The sequence below is a fragment of the Sus scrofa genome, chromosome 6, assembly GCF_000003025.6.
Source record: "Sus scrofa isolate TJ Tabasco breed Duroc chromosome 6, Sscrofa11.1, whole genome shotgun sequence".
Lineage (NCBI taxonomy): Eukaryota > Metazoa > Chordata > Mammalia > Artiodactyla > Suidae > Sus > Sus scrofa.
Window position 1 is genome coordinate 145,372,101 of NC_010448.4, and position 22,987 is coordinate 145,395,087.

At 40.6% G+C, this 22,987-nt stretch overlaps 2 protein-coding genes across 5 annotated transcripts in view; one reads left to right on the top strand and one right to left on the bottom strand.

Annotated features, from left to right (window-relative positions):
• Positions 1-22,987, top strand: part of C6H1orf141 (chromosome 6 C1orf141 homolog) — a 186,979-nt gene that overhangs the window by 52,084 nt on the left and 111,908 nt on the right. For 2 of the 3 annotated variants that reach the window (XM_021096491.1, XM_021096492.1), the window contains exon 3: positions 22,332-22,393. The exons of the other annotated variant lie outside the window; for it this stretch is intronic. The gene's annotated coding sequence lies outside the window, so the exon portion shown is untranslated. The remainder of the gene's footprint in view (positions 1-22,331; positions 22,394-22,987) is intronic. 3 annotated transcript variants of the gene reach the window in all.
• IL23R (interleukin 23 receptor) overlaps positions 1-22,987 on the bottom strand; it is a 64,145-nt gene that overhangs the window by 34,336 nt on the left and 6,822 nt on the right. For both annotated transcript variants that reach the window (NM_001137621.1, XM_021093601.1), the window contains 2 exon segments: positions 6,265-6,425; positions 16,300-16,423. In NM_001137621.1, the coding sequence (NP_001131093.1) occupies positions 6,265-6,425; positions 16,300-16,423 (285 nt within the window).

A 22,987-nucleotide genomic window follows, 5' to 3' on the forward strand; every position in this document is an offset into this window, starting at 1 on the left:
GCCTTATTAACAAAAAGAGTGTGGAGTTCCCGTCGTGGCGCAGTGGTTAACGAATCCGACTAGGAACCATGAGGTTGCGGGTTTGATCCCTGCCCTTGCTCAGTGGGTCAAGGTTCTGGCGTTGCCGTGAGCTGTGGTGTAGGTCGCAGACATGGCTTGGATCCCGCGTTGCTGTGGCTCTGGCGTAGGCTAGCAGCTGCAGCTCCAATTCCACCCCTAGCCCAGGAACCTCCATATGCCGTAGGAGTGGCCCAAGAGATGGCAAAAAGACAAAAAAAAAAAAAAAAAGTGTAAAAAAGATACCTCTTCTTTCCTGCATCTATTTAGAGAGAGATACGATGTTCTGCATCTTTAATTTAGTTCAGAGAATCTTATTTGATAAGATGTTGGAGACCTTTCACAACAAAATTTTTAGTCTCGTGTCATAGGGAGAGTTGCATGAATATTTATATCTCTTGCTAACTTGTTCTCTATTAAAATAAATCTGCACTTGAAAGTATGACTTGAACAGAGTCTCACAAAACTCTAAGACTTTACAAATTATTGCTGCGTTCTGTGATTACAATTTTCAAAAGGGAACTACAGTTCTGATTGATTTTCTTACTAGTTTTGTTGTACGAGAAATAATGGTGTAACTGGAATCCCTGTGTTTCAAAAACAGTATAAATTCTTGTAAGTTTGTTCCATCCAAATAGAATAAAAGCATTGGCACTTCCCATGTCTCCTCTATGCATGAGAGGACAATGAAAACCTAGGACTTTGTTACATGTATCATTTAACAACTCAAGAACCTATATCCATGTTTTTAAGGACCATTATTACAGCTTAGTATTCTCTATGAATTAGTTTCCTTTTTGTTTATTCTAAGTTTAAAAAGTATTCTTTACAAAAACAAAACAAAACAAAAAAAAAAGGGAGTTCCCGTTGTGGCGCAGTGGTTAACGAATCCGACTAGGAACTATGAGGTTGCGGGTTCGGTCCCTGCCCTTGCTCAGTGGGTTAACAATCCGGCGTTGCCGTGAGCTGTGGTGTAGGTTGCAGACGCGGCTTGGATCCCGCGTTGCTGTGGCTCTGGCATAGGCCGGTGGCTACAGCTCCGATTGGACCCCTAGCCTGGGAACCTCCATATGCCGTGGGAGTGGCCCAAGAAATAGCAAAAAAAAAAAAAGTATTCTTTAGGAAAAATATTGCTTTATTATTAATGGCTATTTAATAATTTAAAATTATGTGCACAGGCTAAAAAAATTGAAGATTTGCCTTCTAGTAGCACTGTCCTAAAATAAAATCCTTAGGCAAAATCTAGCATACAACATAAGTAGTAGCAGTAGAATTAGTCTGATGAAAGAGCTTACCATATTGAAGTTTTAGCATCTAAACTCTATAGCTGTTTTCCTTTTGCTAGTTGAAGTTTCTTGTAGTAATAATTAGAATTCAGAGATTTCTAGAGTCAGGGGAATGAATCGCTCAGGCTCTGAGACCAGTTGGGACCATTTGAGTACCCTCCAGGCAATAGGTTACCCACCCCCCTCTTTTCTCCCACCTCTGAATTTGGCCTGCCACAGGTATAGCAGCACAAGAACTCTGAGACCCTTTTGCAGAAAGGTATATTCTGGGGAGGAAGCAAAAGTCTGTTTAATCATATGAGAAATCAGATAGAACTGTAAGTCAGATTTAAGATAGAGTCTTAGCACAGAGCAAATCAATGGAATAAAGATCTAAGCCTTTAGGTTTGAATGAGCTTATATTTTTCAAATAAGCATACATTATACAATATAATATGTACTCAAATATTAATTTGTTACACAGGGCTCAAAATGTTGAACTTTCCTCTCATTGCTTAGGTTTCAAACATTCCTATCAGATCTTACATTAAAAAAAAAAAAAAATACTGTCGGGAGTTCCCATCATGGCTCAGTGGTTCATGAACCCGACTAGCGTCCATGAGGACGGGGGTTCGATCCCTGGCCTTGCTCAATGGGTTAAGGATCCAGTGTTGCCATGAGCTGTGGTGTAGGTTGCAGACGCGGCTCGGATCCAGCATTGCTGTGGCTGTGGTGTAGGCCTAGCCTGGGAAACTCCATATGCCACAGGTGTGGCCCTGAAGACAAAAAGACAAAAAAGAAACAAACAAACAAAAGCAAAACCCGTCAATTCCATCATAGATGCCATATCTTTAGTTTCCACGTATATTGAAATAAAGAACCATATTATAGTTGTTTGATGTTTTTCTAACAATATGTATTAACTTATAATTATTCAGTGGGGAGAAAAACGGCAGCTAGAACGCACCACATTTTCTGAATTGAAATTCATTTCTCTATAAAAGAAGTTTAATCATTCCTCTCCCATGTCATGTTGGCACAGTGTTACTGCCCTATTAACTCAGCCTTGCCTTTCAGCATACCTCCCTTACTTAATTAAAGCCTAGTCCCGTAGCTGTTATGTGGGAATAGCTCCCAGGAGAGTCCTCTGTCTTTAGTTTCATTCAGCAGTTCATTTATCTAATTAACAGTGCCTCATTCTTAAAAATGTCGCAGATGAATATAGCTCATCCATTGATGATCTGGGGACTTTGCTGGGAGGACCCTTCTTTACGGTTGACCTGTGCTTTTCAACCTGCGTTTCTAACAGTCCATTTTGGGCTATTAAGAAAGGAGGAGGAGGAGGAGGAGGAGGAAGAGTAAGTCCAAACAAGAGGCCCCCTGATGCAGTGGGAAAAGCAGATTTGGAGGTGGTAGCCAGACGAACTTTTCCCTTTATGGGATGTGGGGGGCTGGTTATCTACAGCAAGGCAGCAGGTCTGGGATAAAATCTGGCTGTTCTTATCAGCTATGTGCTTTGAGCAAATTATGTTCTCTCTCTCGTCATCTCTAAGACGGGCACAGTCATACTATATATGATTGTTTCCAGAATTAAACTTGATTGGCATGTTAAGTGTCTGTAGGTATTCAATAAAGGGATGCAATGATACTAGCATCACAATAAAGTAGCAATGATAATAACAGCATCAATACTACTGATAATAATCTAGTTCCTAAAAGTGATACTGCCAAAATGATACTGGATAGATAGCTTTTGTTTTATTATTTATTTATTTATTTATTTATTTATTTATTTTTGTTTTTTTGCCATTTCTTGGGCTGCTCCCGCGGCATATGGAGGTTCCCAGGCTAGGGGTGTAATCGGAGCTGTAGCCACTGGCCTACACCAGAGCCACAGCAACTCGGGATCCAAGCCGAGTCTGCAACCTACACCACAGCTCATGGCAACGCTGGATCCTTAACCCACTGAGCAAGGGCAGGGATCGAACCCACAGCCTCATGGTTCCTAGTCGGATTCGTTAACCACTGAGCCATGATGGGAACTCCCAGATAGCTTTTAAATATAAATTGTCCATTGAGGGGAAGCTGTTTTTAAGAAAAGCGCAGGTTATTGCCTATATCCTGCCTCAAAATGAAAACTTACAAAAATGTGTAGATCATGGTCCAGCTAACTGTGGCCCCAAGAATATTCAATATAATGGAGTTACTGTTTATCACCACAGTCAGCAGTGTTTGTTTCCAAATCCAATATCCGTAGCATAAAGACAGATTTTTTTAGACAAATCCTATTAGTTGAGATAGTTAAATTTAGTTGAGAAGTTGAGATATTAGGTCCAATAGAAGATCCCACTAATCTCCAAAGGACACCCATGTTGTACCCCAAGAGAAGGTGTCACATCTTCTAGGTCAATAATTAGCAGGGAAGTTGTCAGACACATTGCAATGTGCTTTTATTGATTTATTTTTTATTTTTATTTTTGTCTTGTGTCTTTTTAGGGCCACACCCACAGCATATGGAAGTTCCCAGGCTAGGAGTCGAATTGGAGCTACAGCTGCCAGCCTATACCACGGCCACACGGCAATGCCAGATCTGAGCTGCGTCTTTGACCTGCATCACAACTCATGGCAACACCTACTGAGCAAGGCCAGGGATCGAACCCAAGTCCTCATGGATCCTAGTTGGGTTCGTTAACCACTGAGCCACTACAGGAATTCCTGAAATGTGCTTTTAAATAAAGACTGAGCAAAGGAGTTGAGGATACTGGAACTAGAAAGTTCCCAACTTTTCGGTCTCAACTTTCTTAATGCCACCTAGCCTTGGTTTCCTTATGTATAAATTATAATCTCTCTACATCTTCCTAATCCAATCATCTGTCCACCACAGATGATTGGATTAGGAAGATGTGGTATATATACACAATGGAATACTACTCAGCCATAGAAAAGAACAAAATAATGCCATTTGCAGCAACATGCATGGAACTAAAGACTCTCATACTGAGCGAAGTAAGTCAGAAAGAAAAAGACAAATACCGTATGATATCACTCATATCTGGTATCTAATATACAGCGCAAATGAACCTTTCCACAGAAAAGAAAATCATGGACTTGGAGAATAGACTTGTGGTTGCCTGGGGCGAGGGGGAGGGAGTGGAAGGGATTGGCAGCTTGCAGTTGATGGATGCAAACTATTGCTTTTGGACTGGATTAACAATGAGATCCTGCTGTGTAGCACTGAGAACTATGTCTACATACTTACATCACAACACAACAATGGGGGGAAAATGTATGTATACATGTATGTGTAACTGGGTCCCCATGCTGTACAGTGGAAAAAAGAAAAGTGTATTGGGGGAAATAACAATAAAAAATAAATAAATTATAAGAGTTCCCGTCGTGGCGCAGTGGTTAACGAATCCTACTAGGAACCATGAGGTTGCGGGTTCCGTCCCTGCCCTTGCTCAGTGGGTTAACGATCCGGCGTTGCCGTGAGCTGTGGTGTAGGTTGCAGACTCGGCTTGGATCCCGAGTTGCTGTGGCTCTGGTGTAGGCCGGTGGCTACAGCTCCAATTAGACCCCTAGCCTGGGAACCTCCATATGCCGCGGGAGCGGCCCAAGAAATAGCAAAAAAAAAAAAAAAAAAAAAAAAAAAGACAAAAAAAAATTATAATCTCTTCTACAAAATAGGGAGGTTGTGAGGGTTAAATAAGATAATGTATCTAAAAACAGTCAGCACTGAAGAAAGTGTGCCAGCCAATGTGAGCTTACTGAAATCATCTTTAATAATAAAACCAGGAATAACTGGCACTAGAATTTCCAAATAGAAGATAATTCACACTTGGTGCTCCGTGGCTGAACTTTAGCTTTAGGACTAGGATGTAGCTGTAAAAGGCTCAAGGTAATTACTTTTAGGAATTTATCTTAAGGAAAAAAACAACTGTCATGCAAAAGTTTAGCCAACATGTTGTCCATGGCAGTATAGTTTATAACGGTGAAAAAATGAAAACCATCATAAGGGACTAATTAAAGAAATTAATTACAAACAATATTGTGGATTAAATTAATAGAGATATTTAACCTATACTGTAGTTGTTTATAGGCAAGTTCTAGAATACCTGAGGAAAAGAAGGTTAACTCTTGTCGAATCTCGCTGGTGAACATGGAGATATTTACATAATTCTCCACAGTTTTCTACATTTTTTGTAAAACTCTTTAAACAAAAAAAATTAATTCCAAAACACTGTATATAGCAGAATGCTTTAGTTCACTGTGCTTCTCACAATATATGACTCATCACCCTGTATTATAATCTTTGTTTCTTTCCCTCTTACCCGGGAGATCGAAAGACATCTAGGATGGCAAGTACATTCCTTGTCTGTCTTATTCTCCCTAACCCTTAGGACAATGCTTGAACATAAGAAGTTCCCAATAAATATTTGTGAAAAGACATACCCCCCATGTGGAAATAAGACTGGAGGACCATACAACGCAACAGCAGCCTTATTTATCTTTGCGTTGTCTCAGGCAGTAGACTCTGGATAGTTCTTATTTTCTTTATCATGATCTTCAGGAACTTTAGGGAATTCCTTTCAGATCTCGACTTCATTTGATTAGGTCAGCACAAATTAGTTATTTATTTATAAAGCCATTATAGGATTTTTTAATTCTTTTTTTTTTTTTTTTTGTCTTTTTAGGGCTGCAGGTGCGGTATATGAAAATTCCCAGGCTAGGGGTCGAATCGGAGCTGCAGCTGCCAGCCTACACCACAGCCACAGCAACGTCAGATCTGAGCCATGTCTGCGACCTAAACTGCAGCTCGTGGCCACACCAGATCCTCAACCCATTGAGCGAGGCCAGGGATCGAACCCACGTCCTCATGGATACTAGGTGGGTTTGTTACTGCTGAGCCACAATAGGAACTCCCAGATTTCTTATTCTTTACCTATATCGTCCAGGTGAACTTGCAGTTGTTTTGACTTTTCCATGCCCAGCACATTTGTAGCTTGGACCCAAACCAAATACTTCTTGCTGCCTTGCAGTGAATCAGTGGAGATGTTAATATAACTTGAAGTGAGATATTCTTGCTCTTCTTCTGTCTCTAAACTTAAAAAAGAAAACATTATGATCTTCAGTTAGGTTCAGTTTGAATTACTTATTCATCATTTTTTTTTTTTTTTGGTGCTACCTTTTGAGCCTGCTTTCAGAATGCAGCCTTTTGCTTAAAAATGAATCAAAGTCGTTTTCGTTTTTAGAATTTTTTTTTTTAACCATATCCTTGATATACAGAAGTTCCCCGGGCCAGGGATCAACTTACACTACAGCAGTGACAATACTGGAGCCTTTAACCACTAGGCCACCAGGGAACTCCTAGAATTCTTTAAAACCAAAGTCGAGACCACCCAGGGCCATGGTATGGTGTCCATGGGTACTAGGAACTTTTGCCTTGATTCACCCCTCTTCTATTAAGATAAAAAAATTTAAAGTTCCCATTCTGGCTCCGTGGTTAATGAACCTGACTAGTATGCATGAGGATGTGGGTTTGATCCCTGGCCTTGCTCAGTGGGTTAAGGATCTGGTGTTGCCATGAGCTGTGGTGTAGGTCGCAGATGTGGCTTGGATCTGACATTTCTGTGGCTGTGGCACAGGCCGGCGGCTATAGTTTTGATTAGACCCTTTAGCCTGAGAACCTCCATCTGCCATGGGTGTGGCCCTAAAAAGGACAGAAGACAAAAAAAATTATATGTGTGTAGATGTGTTTATGTATATATATGTTTACAAACATACATTCGTACAGATTATGTTTTATAACTGTTGATATAAAAGGAAATATATTAATATTAAAACATTTTCTATTAATTAAATATATTAATATTAAAACATTACATATTAAAACATTTTCTTTGACTTAATGGTTCATTTTTTTCTTGTGATTTTTAAATGAAAGTAAATATTTTTGTAGACTCCTGAAAGTAGGGCAGGCCCTGGCTTCTGCGCCTAGAATGCCTATTGGGAAAGTCAGCTCTGGATATCACTTGAATTAAATGAGCTCCCTCTGGGAAGGAGCGTTGTAGAGGGGTTCAGTGGGGGGGCGGGGGGCTTTGTATTAAGTTATGCTAACTTCATGCTACTTAAGAATTCAAATGTGAAGATAAAAGAATGGCAACTATGTGTAAGTAGTAAGTAGGGCATCTTTGAATATTTTCCAGTTAGAGAAAACCACATACATGTTCTTAATTGGTTTGTGGCTAATTCTTTTATCACACATATTGAGACCACAAGTCAAAATGGAAATGTATTCTCAAACCAACTTTAACCATAGTTAGTAGGTAGTTTAATCCGTCTTTTAAAATCTACCCTCATATTAGCACCTAGACCACAAAGTATTATTTTAGACGAAGAATCCAATCATAATCACTACTACTACATAGGACCACTTTTGTATACAACTGTATCTTCTAAAGTTTTAAAATTTCTTGTTTCTGTTTCTTTTTTTCCTGGGCTAAGTAAAACATAACAGATTCTTTGTTGAAGGGAGTCAGCATGATTTCTATTTTTCTGAAGTTTCCCTTGCACCTAGCCCTAGTTACAGTTAACAGATTTTCAGTAAACACTTCTGATTTATGGTGATACTGGTGAATAGTATCTTTTTAATTTAGTCATTCATTCAACAGATATTTTTTTAACACCCACTCTTTCCAAGCACTGCTTTAGATACAGAGGCTACAACAGTGCACAAAACAGGTCAAGTCCTATCCTTTGTGGAATACACATTCTGGTGGAAACAGTAAATATATAATATGTCTTGTGATAAATATTCAGAAGAGAAAGAAAGGGGGTTAGGAGGTGCGAAGAGTAGGTGTAGGGGGATTTCTTTCTTTCTTTTTCTTTCTTTTTCTTTCTTTCTTTTTCTTTCTCTTTCTTTCTCTTTCTTTCTCTTTCTTTCTTTCTTTCTTTCTTTCTTTCTTTCTTTCTTTCTTTCTTTCTTTCTTTCTCTCTCTCTCTCTCTTTCTTTCTTTCTTTCTTTCTTTCTTTCTTTCTTTCTTTCTTTCTCTCTTTCTTTCTTTCCTTTTCTTTCTTTCAGAAATGGTGAAGACCTGTCTGAGAATCTGAGAAGGTAACACCAGAGCCATAAAGCATCAAGTCTTGTGGTTCTCTGGAGGAAGAGCATTCTAGGTGATATGCAAAGGCCCTGAGGCAGGACCTTGCCTGTCCTGTTCAAGAGCAGTAAGGAGGCCATCGAGGCTTGGTGGACTGAGGGAAATGGAAAGGGATGAGACGCGATCAGAGAGTTCTGGAGGAGGGTGAGATTTAGAAGACATTGTAAGACTACAGAGGGCCCTTGAAAGACTCTGGTTTGGATCTCTGAATGAAATGGGATATTTCGAGCAGAGGAGCGACATGATCTGATGTGCATCTTGAAAAGCATTACTCTGGTAACTTGTGAATACTAGAGGGCACAGGTGGAGGCTGGAGCAGCAGTTTACTAACCCAGGTGAGAGATGGTATGGCTGGGACCCAGGAGTGAGATTAGATCAGCTTTTTTTTTTTTTTTTTTTTTTTTTGTCTTTTGTCTTTTGTTGTTGTTGTTGTTGTTGTTGTTATTGTTGCTATTTCTTGGGCCGCTCCCACGGCATATGGAGGTTCCCAGGCTAGGGGTTGAATCGGAGCTGTAGCCACCGGCCTACGCCAGAGCCACAGCAACGCGGGATCCGAGCCGCGTCTGCAACCTACACCACAGCTCACGGCAACGCCGGATCGTTAACCCACTGAGCAAGGGCAGGGATCGAACCCGCAACCTCATGGTTCCTAGTCGGATTCGTTAACCACTGGGCCACGACGGGAACTCCTAGATCAGCTTTTTAAAGACAGGGCTAATAGGTTTTGCTGATCAGTTGAATGGGGGGTGTGATAGAGAGAAATCCAGGGGGATTCCAATGCCTTTAACCTGAATACTACAAAGGATGGAGTTACCACTTACTGAGATAAGGAATACAAATCCGGGGAGGGGAAACTGGGTATAAACGGTTTTGAAAATGTTAGCTCGAAAATACTTTTTGGCCATCTAAGAGGAAATATTGAGTAAGATGATAAAGATGCTAAGATAAATGGTGGCTTCAGTTCAGGAGAGATATCTGAACTGGAGATACAAAGTAGGGAGTTTTACACCATAGGTTTGGATGAGATCTTTTAGGTAATGAGTGTAGATGAAGATAATAAGAGGTCCTCGGATAGAGCCTGGGTCATTATAACTTGGCTGGAGTTAAGGGGAGTTGGCAAAAGAGACAGAAAAAGCATCCAGAGAGATGGGAGAAGAACCATGAGGGAGTGCTATCTTGAGAGCCAAAAGAAGAAAATAAAAAGCTAAGTTAAATGCTTCCAGTAGTAAATCCTCCTGGTAAGGAAGATAGGGACGGAGAATCAACCTTGGAACTGGCAAGGGAGCTGTCTTTAGCGACCCTGATAAGACCTGAAAGTGGAAGGCAAAAACTTGATTAAAGAGAGGATGGAAAGAGAAGAAGTAGAGGCACAAAGTACAAGCAATTCTTTGGAAGAGTTTGCCATAAGAAAGAGCAGAGAAATAGGGTGGTGGAAGAAGGGGACCAAGGGAAGATTGTATTTTCAAGGGGGCAGATGTACAGCATCTTTGAAAGCTGAGGAGGGGATCCAGTAAAGACAGAAAAGGTGATGGATGATACAGAAGAAAGAGAGGACCGTTGTTGGAGTGATGTCTTCCAGGAGGCAGAGGGGTAAGATATATACAGTACACAGTGGAGAGCTGGCCTCAGGGCAGTGGTGGTTCATCCATAGCAGTAGAACGGAAGACCAAGTATGTGGGTACAGATGTCGGTGTGTCAGCAGATGAGGGAAGTTGTGGTATTTCTCATTACTCCTATTTTCTCGGTGAAATAGGAAGCAGGTCATCAATTGAGAGTGAGGAGGGGGAGAAGTTGGAGACCCAACATGAGAGAAAGGGTAATGAAATAATTACCTGGCTGGCGGGGAAGTGACTTGGCCATGAAGTGTAGTAGGACTACTAGGTGGCTCTCTGGGCCCAGGTGAGGTGAGTGGTCATGCATATAAAATAATATCAAGTTGTAAGTTTGTGTTTGTCCCCAGCCACAGTTAGCTCTCCAAGCCCAGGTGCAGAATCAGCGAGGAGATGGATTTTAACATTGGCACTGATTATTGAGTCCTAAAAGAATTCCTGAAACATAGTATCATAGCCTTAAAAAATTTGGAATCATAGCTAAGAACTCTTTCTGGTTATTTTGAATATGCATATGGAGAGAGCGACGTGGCACAAACAAGCAGGCCTTATGAACCTGGCAGAGTAGGCAATTGATTTTAGGGGTCTAAAATGATACCTCATTAAACAACAAGGTCTTTGATAGTACCTGAAAATTCTACCACTGGTGTTATTCTAAACTCTTTATGCGTCTGTCATGCACAGAGACGTCTGTTTTAAATTTTTTTCTAGCATTTAACATAGTCCCTAGATGACATGAAGTGGTAAATATTTGTTAAATTGACTCGAGTGGAAGAGAATGGAAGGCTATCATGCACTCGTTTTTATTCAACAAGTACTTACTGAGAAGAAGCTATTTCGAGAGCTTCTAGGATAAAGAAAGAGCAGGTTTACATGAAGCTATTGAGGGTAATGGGACAAGAGTAAGCAGATGTTTATTGGCAGAGGTTCATTTTTTCCCATCACCACCCGTTGGTACCTAGCAAAATACAAAGGGGTTGAGGAGGGTATGTGAGGAGCCATGCACTCTGCTTGTGGGGTTATCACAAAGGTAGAGGGGAGAAAGAAGGCTCTTGAAGCAACACAGACATGACTCCTCTCCTTTACAAGTTCATCCTAACACCAGAGAGAGACCCTATTGGCCCCTCTGCTGCCATGGAGAGAGCACCACCCTTCTGCCACTGTGAAAACAAGTGGGTGGGCTGAGGTGAAAAGCCTCTCTGTCTGTGTGATTTTACTGGAAAACAGAACCACATGAGTTGGCAGTGAAACCTTGTAAATGCTGATCTCTACCTAACTGCCTGAGTGGAAAATACCCTAAAAACACAGGATCTTGAAGAGCCTTTCAAAATCTGATACCACCTAAACCACAAAATTCATTATAAGTCACCTTTTCCTGGGAGGAAAGGTCTTTTTAATCGTTAGTTAGAAAAATGGACTTCTCTAACTTTTCTCAATTCATGGGCATGTTTTTAATTAATTGTAAGAGGAACAGATGTTAACTTTCTTTTCCAAGTTGTGCCTTCAGGAGCTCTCTCACACACACAATGGAATATTACTCAGACATAAAAAAGAATGAAATTATGCCATTTGTAACAGTGGACCCAGAGGGTATTGTGATTAGTGAGATAAGTCAGAGAAAGGCAAATACTCTGTTAGTTATATGTGGAATTTAAAAAATAAAACAGGAGCTCCCGTCGTGGCACGGCAGAAACGAATCTGACTAGGAATGCTGAGGTTGCGGGTTCGATCCCTGGCCTTGCTCAGTGGGTTAAGGATCTGGCATTGCTGTGAGCTGTGGTGTAGGTCACAGACGCGGCTTGGATCTGGCATTGCTGTGGCTCTGGCGTAAGCCGGCAGCTGTAGCTCTGATTAGACCCCTAGCCTGGGAACCTCCATAGGCAGCCTTAAAAAAGACAAATAAATAAATAAAAAAATAAATAAAACGAACAAATGTGCATTACAAAACCAAACTCACAGATGTAGAGAACAAACTAGTGGTTACTAGAGGGGAGAGGAGAGGCGTGAGAGGCAAGATAGGCATATAGGATCAAGAGATACAAACTACTATGTATAAGATAAATAGTCAAAAATATATTATACCATAGGGAAATATAGCCATTATTTTGCAATAACTTTAAATGGAGTATAACCTGTAAAAATATTGAAGCACTATGTTGTACAATTGAAACTAATATAATATTGTAAATCAGTTACACTTCTATTAAAAATAGTATGATGATTCCTCAAAAGTTTAAACTGAGTTACCATATGACCCAGAAATTCTATTCCTAATTATATGCTCAAGAGAAATGAGAACTGATGTCTACATAACATCTTGTACAGGAATGTTAGTTGAATGTTACTCATAAGAGCCAGAAAAGGGAAGCCACCCAGATGTCCAGCAGCTAATGAATGGACAATTCAACGTGATATATCCATACAAAGGAACATTGTTGAGCCATAGAAAGGAATCAAGTACTGATACATACTACACTATGGATCACCCCTGAAAAAGTTATGCCGAATGAAAGAAGCCAGTCACGAAAGACCATGAATTGTATGATTCCTTTTATGTAAAATATCCAGAGTAGGCAAATCCAGAGGATGCCTAGGGCTGGGAGAGTTGAGGGGAGATGGAATGTAATTGCTCATGGAGTCGAGGTTTCTTTCTGGCATGAAGAAAATGTTCTCATATTGTGGTGATGATTGCACAACTCTTCGAATGACCAAAATCATTGAATTGTATGCTTTAAATAAGGTGAATCATACAGTATGTGAATTGTACTCAATAAAACTTTTGTATGAAAAGAAAAAGAATTAACCAACCAACCAACCAACCAAGATCCGTGGGTCCATGAGATAGTGACAGTCCCAGGAGATGGCAAGGCACTAGGCCTTCTGTCAGTCTAGCTCTATTTAGCTTTTGTGTGAGCTTGAACTGTGTTTATGCCCACACGGCCCTCATTTTCACATTCCTGAAATTGCTCTGCAATGAGACCTTTGTCCTTGTGGCCTCTTTTCATCTCGAGAGGACTACTTTACCCCACAGGCAAGGAGGACAGATTGAGTCTCAGACACGTGTTAGAATCCTGGCTCCCTCATGTCTTAGCCAGTTGACTTTGGGGACGTAACGTAAGCTCTGTAAAATGGGAACAATTATAATAATCACTGCACAAAGTTGAGCTGGGGATGGAAGATACAATGCACGTGAAGAAAGAGGACAGTGCTTAGCGTATTGTATATTACTGGACATCACAACCTATCCCTGATCTCAGGGTTTCCACCCTCCCTTTGATACCTCACGTACCTCTGCTTAGAGTGAAAGATGTGAGCCTCTTGCCCATGGCATGTGGCCAGTAACTCCAGGCTTAGTTAGCAATGTGTCCCTAAAATCTGTCTAGTTTTTATCCAGAATTTCTTGAATGGATACGTGTTACTTTTTATGTTGCACCTCATCAAAATTATTCTGAATGTTTAACAGGTGGAGAGAGAAAGATTGGAAGGTTATTCCCTTCCACAATGACAAGACCTGGATAGTAGCTCTCAGGTGTGCCCTTCCACCTCGGCAGAAAAGACTAAATTAGAAAGAAGGCATTCAGGCCACCCCGGGTTCCACTCCTACTGCTCCCTCTCATTGCTGCATGGCCCCCAATGCATCATCTAACCTAGTTTAGCTTCAGTTGTCTGGTCTACAAAAATCAGAAAAATAATCATATGTAGCACACAAAGGGTATGGGGGATTAAATGAGGTAGCACATATAAAGCTTTTGCCCCAGGCCTTGGCACACAGTGAGCATATACTAAATGCTTTTTTAAAAAGTCTGTGAAACTTTTGAGAATTACTAGGAAAAAAGGGTGCTTCAAATGCAGTTGACCCTTGAACGTCATGGTTTTGAACTGTGCAGGGACACTGATAGGTGGATTTTTTTCAGTAAATATATTGGAAATTTTGTGGAGATTTGCAGTAATTTCAAAAAAACTCACAGATGAACTGCATAGCCTAGAAATACTGAAAAAAATTAAGAAAAAGTTCAGTATGTCATAAATGCATAAAATATATGTTGATACTAGTAGATAGTAGTCTATCCTTACATAGGTGTACATGAGGTGAGTGATATTCGATGTAAAATTAGTAATATGTTAGTTTTCTTACTGTTTTATAACTTTTAAAGAGTTACATTACCATACAGCACGCCTGTTTTTCCTAATTCGAGAAACTGCACATTAGCCTATCATCACAGATGAGTGTTTTTTTTTTTTTTAAAGTAGCAAAGTTTCCAATACTCTGTCATAAATATGACTGTAATACTGTATGCCATAAACATTTTATAACGAGGAATTCCCGTTGTGGCACAGTGGTTACGAATCTGACTAGGAACCATGAGGTTGCGGGTTCGATCCCTGGCCTTGCTCAGTGGGTTAAGGATCCGGCATTGCCGTGGAGCTGTGGTGTGGGTCGCAGACGCGGCTCAGATCCCGCATTGCTGTGGCTCTGGCGTAGGTTGATGGCTACAGCTCCGATTAGACCCCTGGCCTAGGAACCTCCATATGCCGCGGGAGCAGCTCAAGAAAAGGCAAAAAGACCAAAAAAAAAAAAAATTTATAACGAGTCATTCATTAGTGTATGAAGCTATCATATCGATTACACTAGGCTTCTGTGAAACAATCATATTGCTGCTGCTTCTATTAATGCATAAATTGTTATACCTGTAAACAAATATGAATTTCTTTTTTGTCACATTATCTGTTTATTTTTGAGGACTAATGTTAGTAATACTACAGTGTTTATGTCATATAAGACAATATTGATATAGATACTAACAGCTTGTAAACAGACAACATAAACTTACAGTATCAATAAATACAGTACGGTACTGTAAATGTATTTTCTCTTCCAATGATTTCCTTAATAACATATTCTTTTCCCTAGCTTATTCTTGTAAGAATATAGCATATAATACATATAACATACAAAATATTTTGGTCAACTCTTTATGTGATTGGTAAGGTTTCTGGTCAACAGGAGGCTAGTAGTAGTTAGGTTTTAGGGGAGTCAGAAGTTACATGTAGGGGTCAGCACCCCAACCCCTAGATTTTTCAAAGGTCCACTGTACAAAATAAAGGAAAGATGGTCAGCCTACACAGACACCAAATTTAAGATTTGAGAGTCATTGGTAACAATTAATAGTTTCCATGAACGTAGTGCTAGCTATGGACCTGGCACATTGATACACACTGTAAAAGCTAAATTCCACTTACATCATTAGCCTTAACTGTGCATTAGGTTCTAATTTTAAACCCATTTTAAAGATAAAGAAATGGCAGTTTGGGAAGGTTAAGTTGCCTGAACCCTAGAAGAAGGATAGAGCTGGGATTTGAGCAAAGATCCTCTTAAAATTGTGCTGTGCTATATCTGATTAGGCCCTTGCCGCACCACCCCCCCCAGCCCCCCCCCCCGCCCCAGGTATCTCCAATGAGTAAAAAGGGTAGAAAGATTATGGAACACAGGGTGTTATTGCCCCACAGAGTGAAAAATGCTAATGACCTGAAGGGTTTTGGTAGCTTCCTTGATCAGAGTTAGAGAGTTGGGGATAATAAGAACAGATTTTTTTTTCTTTGTCTATCTTTCTATCTTAAAATGGGTTTAAAAATAGAACCTAATGCCTCACCCGTGGCATATCAAGGTTCCTAGGCTAGGGGTCAAATCGGAGCTGTAGCCGCTAGCTTACACCACAGCCGCAGCAACATGGGATCCCTAACCCACTGAGCAAGGCCAGGGATCGAACCCATGTCCTCATGGTTGCTAGTCGGGTTCTTTGACTGCTGAGCAAGGATGGGAACTCCAAGAAAGGAATTTTTTTTTTTTTTTTTTTTTTTTTTTTTGCTTTTTAGGGCCGCATCCACGACATATGGAAGTTCCCAGACTAGGGGTCAAATCAGAGCTGCAGCTGCTGGCCTACACCACAGCAATGCAGGATCTGAGTCGTGCATGTCTGTGACCTACACTGCAGCTCATGGCAACACTGGATCCTGACCCACGGAGCGAGGCCAGGGATCGATCCCTCATCCTCATGGATACTAGTGGATTTATTACCGCTGAGCTGTGATGGGAACTCCATAAGGATGCACTTAATGTTTGAAGCTTATTTCCTGGATCCCTCTGGATGCACAACGTTGGCCAGACTGGAGTGGAATTATTCATGTTAAACCATCGAGGAAGGAACCTACCTCTTCACATACACCACATACTTTGTGGCTATGTAGGTGGGCTTCCCGGCATCCCAGGTACAAGTCATGTTGCCTGAATATTCATAAATGACACAGGTTACTTTGTCAGGGACATCTGGTGGATCTGCAACAAAATGTATCACTTAGGGGCCACCACAGAAACAAAGTTTTTTTTTTTAATAAAGTAAGTTAGTCCATAAACTTTCCATTTCATTTGTAAAACCAAGCCAGCTGGCACTCAGCACCTCCCCACTTCCCTCCCTACCAGCCACCTTGCAATCCACTTTGCCATCAAACACTGCTACTTTCCTTTGCATACTTGACTACATTCTCCCTTCCTTTGGGGACACGAAGGTGATCAAGTTCTTCCCATTCAAAAAAAAAAAAAAAAAATCCCTCCCCAAATTCTCTCGCTTCAGCTGCCAATGTATCTTTCTCCTTTTCTTAATAGCTTTTTAAACATAGTTCATTGTACTGTCTTTTCCTTCATCTTGCACTTACACTTAAACCCCAAACACTCAAGATGCAGGCTTGCAATTCCACCAAAACCACTGTTGTTAAGATCATTAATGACTTGGAGTTCCCGTCGTGGCACAGTGGTTAACGAATCCGACTAGGAACCATGAGGTTGCGCGTTCGATCCCTGGCCTTGCTCAGTGGGATAAAGATCCTTGCTCAGTGGGTTAACAATCCGGCATTGCTGTGAGCTGTGGTGTAGGTCCCAGACGCGGCTCGGATCCTGCGTTGCTGTGGCTCTGGCGTAGGCTGGTGGCTACAGCTCCAATTAGACCCCCTAGCCTGGTGAACCTCCATATGCTGCAGGAAGCAGCCCTAGAAAAAAACAAAAAACAAACAAACAAAAGATCATTGATGACTTCTAATCCACAGATTCTATGATGTCTTTGCAGTCATGATGGGGCTTGACCTCTACAGCATTTGCTGTTTTGGTCACTCTCACCTTGAAATCTCTCTGTCTTTTGGCTTTTGTGGAAGGGTTCTCCACAGTGTTTTTCTTCTACTCTGGCTGGCCACTATCTCCAACTCCAGCACCTATTCCAACACCTGCTTTACAAATTCATACATGCCATAGAGTATTATTCAGCCTCAAAAAGAAAGGGAATTCTGATACCTGGCTGTAATGGAGATGAATCCTTGATGACATTTTGCTAAATAAAACAAGCCGGACACAAAAGGGCAAGCACTATAGGATTCTGCTTATAGAAACCACCTAGAACAGTAAGGTCACAGAGACTGAAAGTAGAATGCTGGTTGCCAAGGGCTGGGATGATGGGGGAAATGAGGAGTGGTTATTTAATGGGTACAGAGTTTCAGTTTTGCAAGATGAAAAAAAGTTCTGGAAATGAATGGTGCTGACAGTTGCATAATGGTGTGAAGGTGCATTTAATGCCACAGAACTGCACATTTAAGAATCACTAACATGGTACATTTTCCTACAATAAAAAAAGATTAAAAAATTTTTGGCATTTATTGAATTCCCTTTTTTTTTTGTCTTTTTTAGGCCGGCAGCCACGGCATATGGAGGTTCCCCTGCTAGGGGCCTATTAGGAGCTGTAGCTGCCAGCCTACGCCACAGCCACAGCAATGCCAGATCCGAGCCACGTCTGCAACCTACACCACAGCTCATGGCCATGCCGGATCCTCAACCCACTGAGTGAGGCCAGGGATTGAACCCACGTCCTCATGGAAGCCAGTTGGGTTCATTAACCATTGAGCCACCACGGGAACTCCTGGCATTCATTGAATTCAGTTTCAAGTTTCTCTTTCTTTCTCCCTCCTCCCACACCCTCAGCTCCTTCTCTGAGTGGCCATATTATGGAGAACATTGCTAGTTTTTATCTGCTACCATCTATCCCTTTGAGAACTGACTTCTTCCCCACTCCCAACCTCATCCCCACTCTACTCCTATGCCAATGGCCCTCAATCACACAGAAGTGTGCCCTTGACCTAGGCTGACTAATGGGAGTATTTCTCTTGGGAATGAACACATGACTCAGAAGGAACCAATCAGAATTATTCCAGGGACTCTTTCTGGAGCCACTGAAAAGGAGATGCTTTCTTCTCCTCCGAAATTGCTGTCTGAGTAACAAGTGAGCTGTGAGTTGTTGATGGCCATTTGCTGTCATAATGAAACAGTCTATTTAAGATTGAAGCCAATACAGGGGAAAACAAAATGCAAGAGATGACAAAGATGAGAGCGTTCTGATGACATTGAACACTTTGAGCCTCTGAAGCCTATGAAACCCAACAACTATAGAACTGCATCTGGAATTTTCAGATGCATCATCCAATAATAAAATACCAAGAATCAAGATCAGAAAAGAAGTATGGAAATACCAAGTGCTTATTATATATTCAGTTTTCATGTGTGGCTCTCTCAGCTTGTGCCTATGTTTGCAGTACTTCCTGGGAAAGTTGACTACTCAGAAAATGACAAGAAAGGAGTTCCCGTCATGGCTCAGCAGAAACAAATCTGACTAGGATCCATGAGGATGCAGGTTCGATCCTTGGCCTCGCTCATTGGGTTAAGGATCTGGCATTGCTTTGAGCCGTGGTGTAGGTCACAGACGTGGCAAGGATCTGGTCCTTCTGAGGCTGTGGCGTAAGCCAGTGGCTATAGCTCCGACTTGACCCCTAGCCTGGGGACTTCCATATGCTGCAGGTGTGGCCCTAGAAAGACAAAAAGAAAAAAAAAGAAAAAGAAAAAGAAAAAGAAAATGACAGGAAAAAATGGAAGGATGGGGACGCAAAAATAATAAAATACAGGAGTTCTCTTCTTGGCTCAGCAGTTAATGAACCTGGCTAAGATCATGAAGATGCTGGTTTGATCCCTGGCCTCGTTCAGTGGGTTAAGGATCCTGAGTTGCCATGAGCTGTGGTATAGGTGGCAGATGTAGCTTGGAGCCCACGTTGCTGTGGCTGTGGCTGTGGCTTAGGCCAGCAGCCGTAGATCGGATTTGACTCCTAGCCTGGGAACTTCTATATCCCATGGATGTGGCCCTAAAAAGCAAGAAAAAAAAAAAAAAGAATAAAATACAGACATTTATGCACCAGAAGTTACACTCAAAGATTTATCTTAAATATTAATATATTCCTGCACTTCACCTATAAATTATCTATCAAGAATATTACTTATAAAATAAGAAATATATGAAAAAAAATTTATCCAAGTCACAAAACAATGCTAGGTAACATTTAGGTCTATCAAATTGACAAGGATTTTGAAAAATGGTAATTTGCAGTGTTGGCATGGACTCAGGGAAATCCTCTAACACATTGCTGGTGGGAATGCAAATTGGCACAATCTTTATGGAAAGCACTTTAGATAGCACAGTCTTTAAAACTTCAACCCAGCAATTTTATGTCTAGGAATGCATCTTTACTCAAATGTTCATAGATATATAAAAATACTTGGCTAAAAGGATTTGCCTCTTAAAGTGTCATTCATAATAATGGAAGATTCAGAAACAACCTTAATACCCCAAAATACCCTCCTAAAATATATCTAAGAACAAAGTTGTAGAAGACAATCTAAGTATCTGGCCTTTGGAAGGTACTAGAAATATGTTTAATTAAGTAAGCACTGGCCATATGATGAAGGGTAAAAAATAGGTTACAAAACAGAGTAGTATTCTGTTATCATTTGAGAGACAGATGGTTAGGGGGTGGTGTCCAGAGAGGGGAAAGAGAAAGACGAGAGAGAGAGAGACACTGAGAGAAAGATGGGAGCTTGAAAGACATTTTAAATTATTAAAGAGAGAGTCTGTTAGTAGTGAGATCACAGGATTATAGAAATGGTATGTATTTTTGTTGTCGTTGGTCCAAACTTTTTAAAAAACTTTCTGCGTGAATGCAATTTGATTTTACAATTAAAAATGTATTTTCAAACCAAAGTGCTTTAAAATATTTTGGTGCGTTGTAGCATTAAGTTAAAATGGGGAGAAAGTGGACTGCAAGTAAGATAAATCTTTAAGTTTTATTTGCGCCTTAAAGGAGGTAGGTGTAGAAACATAAATTTAAGTCATTTTGGATATTGATTAAGTTGGTGTCCCTCGTTAATTACAGTGATTTGTACTGAAGTTATTTCTCCCTCTGGTTTCAGATAGTGTCCTTGATTTAGCCATCATAAAAGACAGCCGTCATCAATATTTGGGGCTGTGTTATTCCACAGCATTTTCTCTGAAGTGAGTGCTCAGGGTTCTGTCTAGTAACTAATTCACTTTGAAAAGATCAAATAGATTATATACATACATGCAAACAAATGCAATATGTGTAAATGTGAAGCTGTGTAAAGGTGGGACTAAGAGTATGGTTATGAGAAGCAGTCGGTATTGTTAGATCTCATTGCCAGCTTATTCAGTGTTCACAGACAAAAACCTGCTGTGCAGCCAGATGTCACAATACCACATGCTCTCCTACTGATTGCAGGACTGGTAACTGGGTCCCAGGTTTCTTGTTAATTCAGAATCCAGCCAAGGGTCAGGTTCTACGGGGAGCTTCCTGAAGGCAGAGTGGGTGCTCCCCCTCCTCTCTGAATCCTATCATTTAACACATTTTTGCTGGATACCAATCACTCTTTGAAGTGCATTTCATGACTCCATTAATAAAATGATTATGAGAAGAATTTAAAATAAAGAGAGAAACAGTGCTTTTGGCAAAGATCACTCTGCAATTCCTTACCCAAGGGGTACACAGACCAGCCTATTGTGTCACTGATGAGACCTGGTAGCAATGTTAAAGATGAGTGTTTAGGGCCTTTTATTGGATAATAAGCCTACTTCTGTCACCACGACAAAGAGAGATCACAGATGGTTAAAATTGAAGTCAAAGATATTTACATTTTTAAATTAATTAGGGGAAATATGACTGTTCCATGACTAGTTTTTAAATTAATTTAAATAAATTCATATATATGAATAAAAATATCATTCTTATAATGTTTTATCCCATGATTGCTGTGACTCTGATAGATAAACTTTTCATATCGTGTGTGCCTTTAGTTACAGAGAGGAATCTAAGAAGTGTTTAAGATTATGGCTAAAAATGAAAATTGTGACCATAATTATATTTCACAAATAACACATTACAGTACAGAACCTTTTAAATATGTTTGGATATCTTTTGAGGAAAAGCAACGATTCATTTATCTTCTCTCTGTCTTTTATGGTTTGTCTCCAGCCTAAAAAAGTGCATATCATCCCTTCGTTCAGAACAGTGATGATAACAGAGTAAAGCTCACAGGATGAATATTCTGTAATCAAAGTGATCCAGTGAAAGCAATGTGATTTCTAGAAGACCACAAAAACCCTCAAAAACCCTTCCTTGACCTACTTAGATAGCAAGTTTTGTTTGCTAAGAATTCAGAGCCCGATTATACAGCGGTTCTTGAATCCAGGGCTTTGAGTAAATTCTTACATGGCAGTTACACTTTCACACTCCTAACCAGAGGCCTGTGTAAGAAGGTACCACTCTCAGAGTCATAAGGGGAATGAGTGATGTTCTTTCTAAGAGGCCATCAGCAGCAAATGTTAAGTACTTCTAATTTGCTGTCCTAGAAGGGGAACGGAGACCACTTCCGGACCCTGAACATTGTCGGGTGCTGCGTTTGGGGGCAGAGGGCCTCAGCCAGAACTGGGAGAGCGGTTTGCAGTGACCTGTCACCCAGACTGCAGCAGAGGGAAGGGGGCCGTGCTTCTTCGCCTCCTTGCTTCCTCTGGCTTAAATGAACTCGCCTTTCCCCATAAGTATGACAGTTGCTCATTTGCCCTTCAGAGAAATCGTCTCTCAACATCCCACCCCCACCCCTAAAGGCTAAATAGTCTTTAAGCACGAAGGGTTATTTCTGTTTCCTGAGGATGTGGACAAGTTAAGAAGTCCTCATGCCACAGATAAAATGTCTACCTGGGGTTTCAATTCCCACAATTTAGGGCAAGGTTAGCCTGTTATTTGTAGTTTAAGGCATATGTTTGCTGAGTTTTTCTTTGACTCCAACAACTACTAATTTCTTTCCTCAGTTCACCTCTGCCACCGCCCACAGCTCTTCTTGCCTGAAAATCACGAGTGCAGGTGCCCAGAGGTAAGCCTTAGATCTGACTCTCAAAAGTATGGAGAAAGGCAAAGATCCAAAGTCCTCTCTTTCACTGAACATGGACCAGGTGAATCTTTGGATTAAAATGGTGCTAAACTTACTGATTCTTCCTTCATAATAGTAGAACCAAGAATTAAGTATATAATTGTATAAGTCAGTCCGTGTTACTATGGTAAATTAAACACCCTAGAATACTACGAATGCAAATTGAATTTAGAAAATATTTTTAAGATTATCTTGATTAATTTTTTCTTAATAATTAGAGCCCCAAACACAGTGATTCACACTTGGGGCAGTGACTTTAGGAGCAGGGAATTGTATCAGAACCTCCCCATGTTTTATGCCTTTAAAAAGATGTAGGCCCATTAATGTCATATTTTTAAAGTGTAAAATATGCCTTCAAATAAGATTATTGAAAGTCAGTGCTTACCATAGCCGATATAATGAGCTGCCTTTTACAGGCAAAGACTTGAGGCTCAGACTGATGGAGCAACTCCCTGGCTGATAAGAAGTACAGCCTGGACACAAAGCTAATGGTGCAACTGCCTTTTTTCTTCCTAAATCTTCGCCTCAAAATTTCTC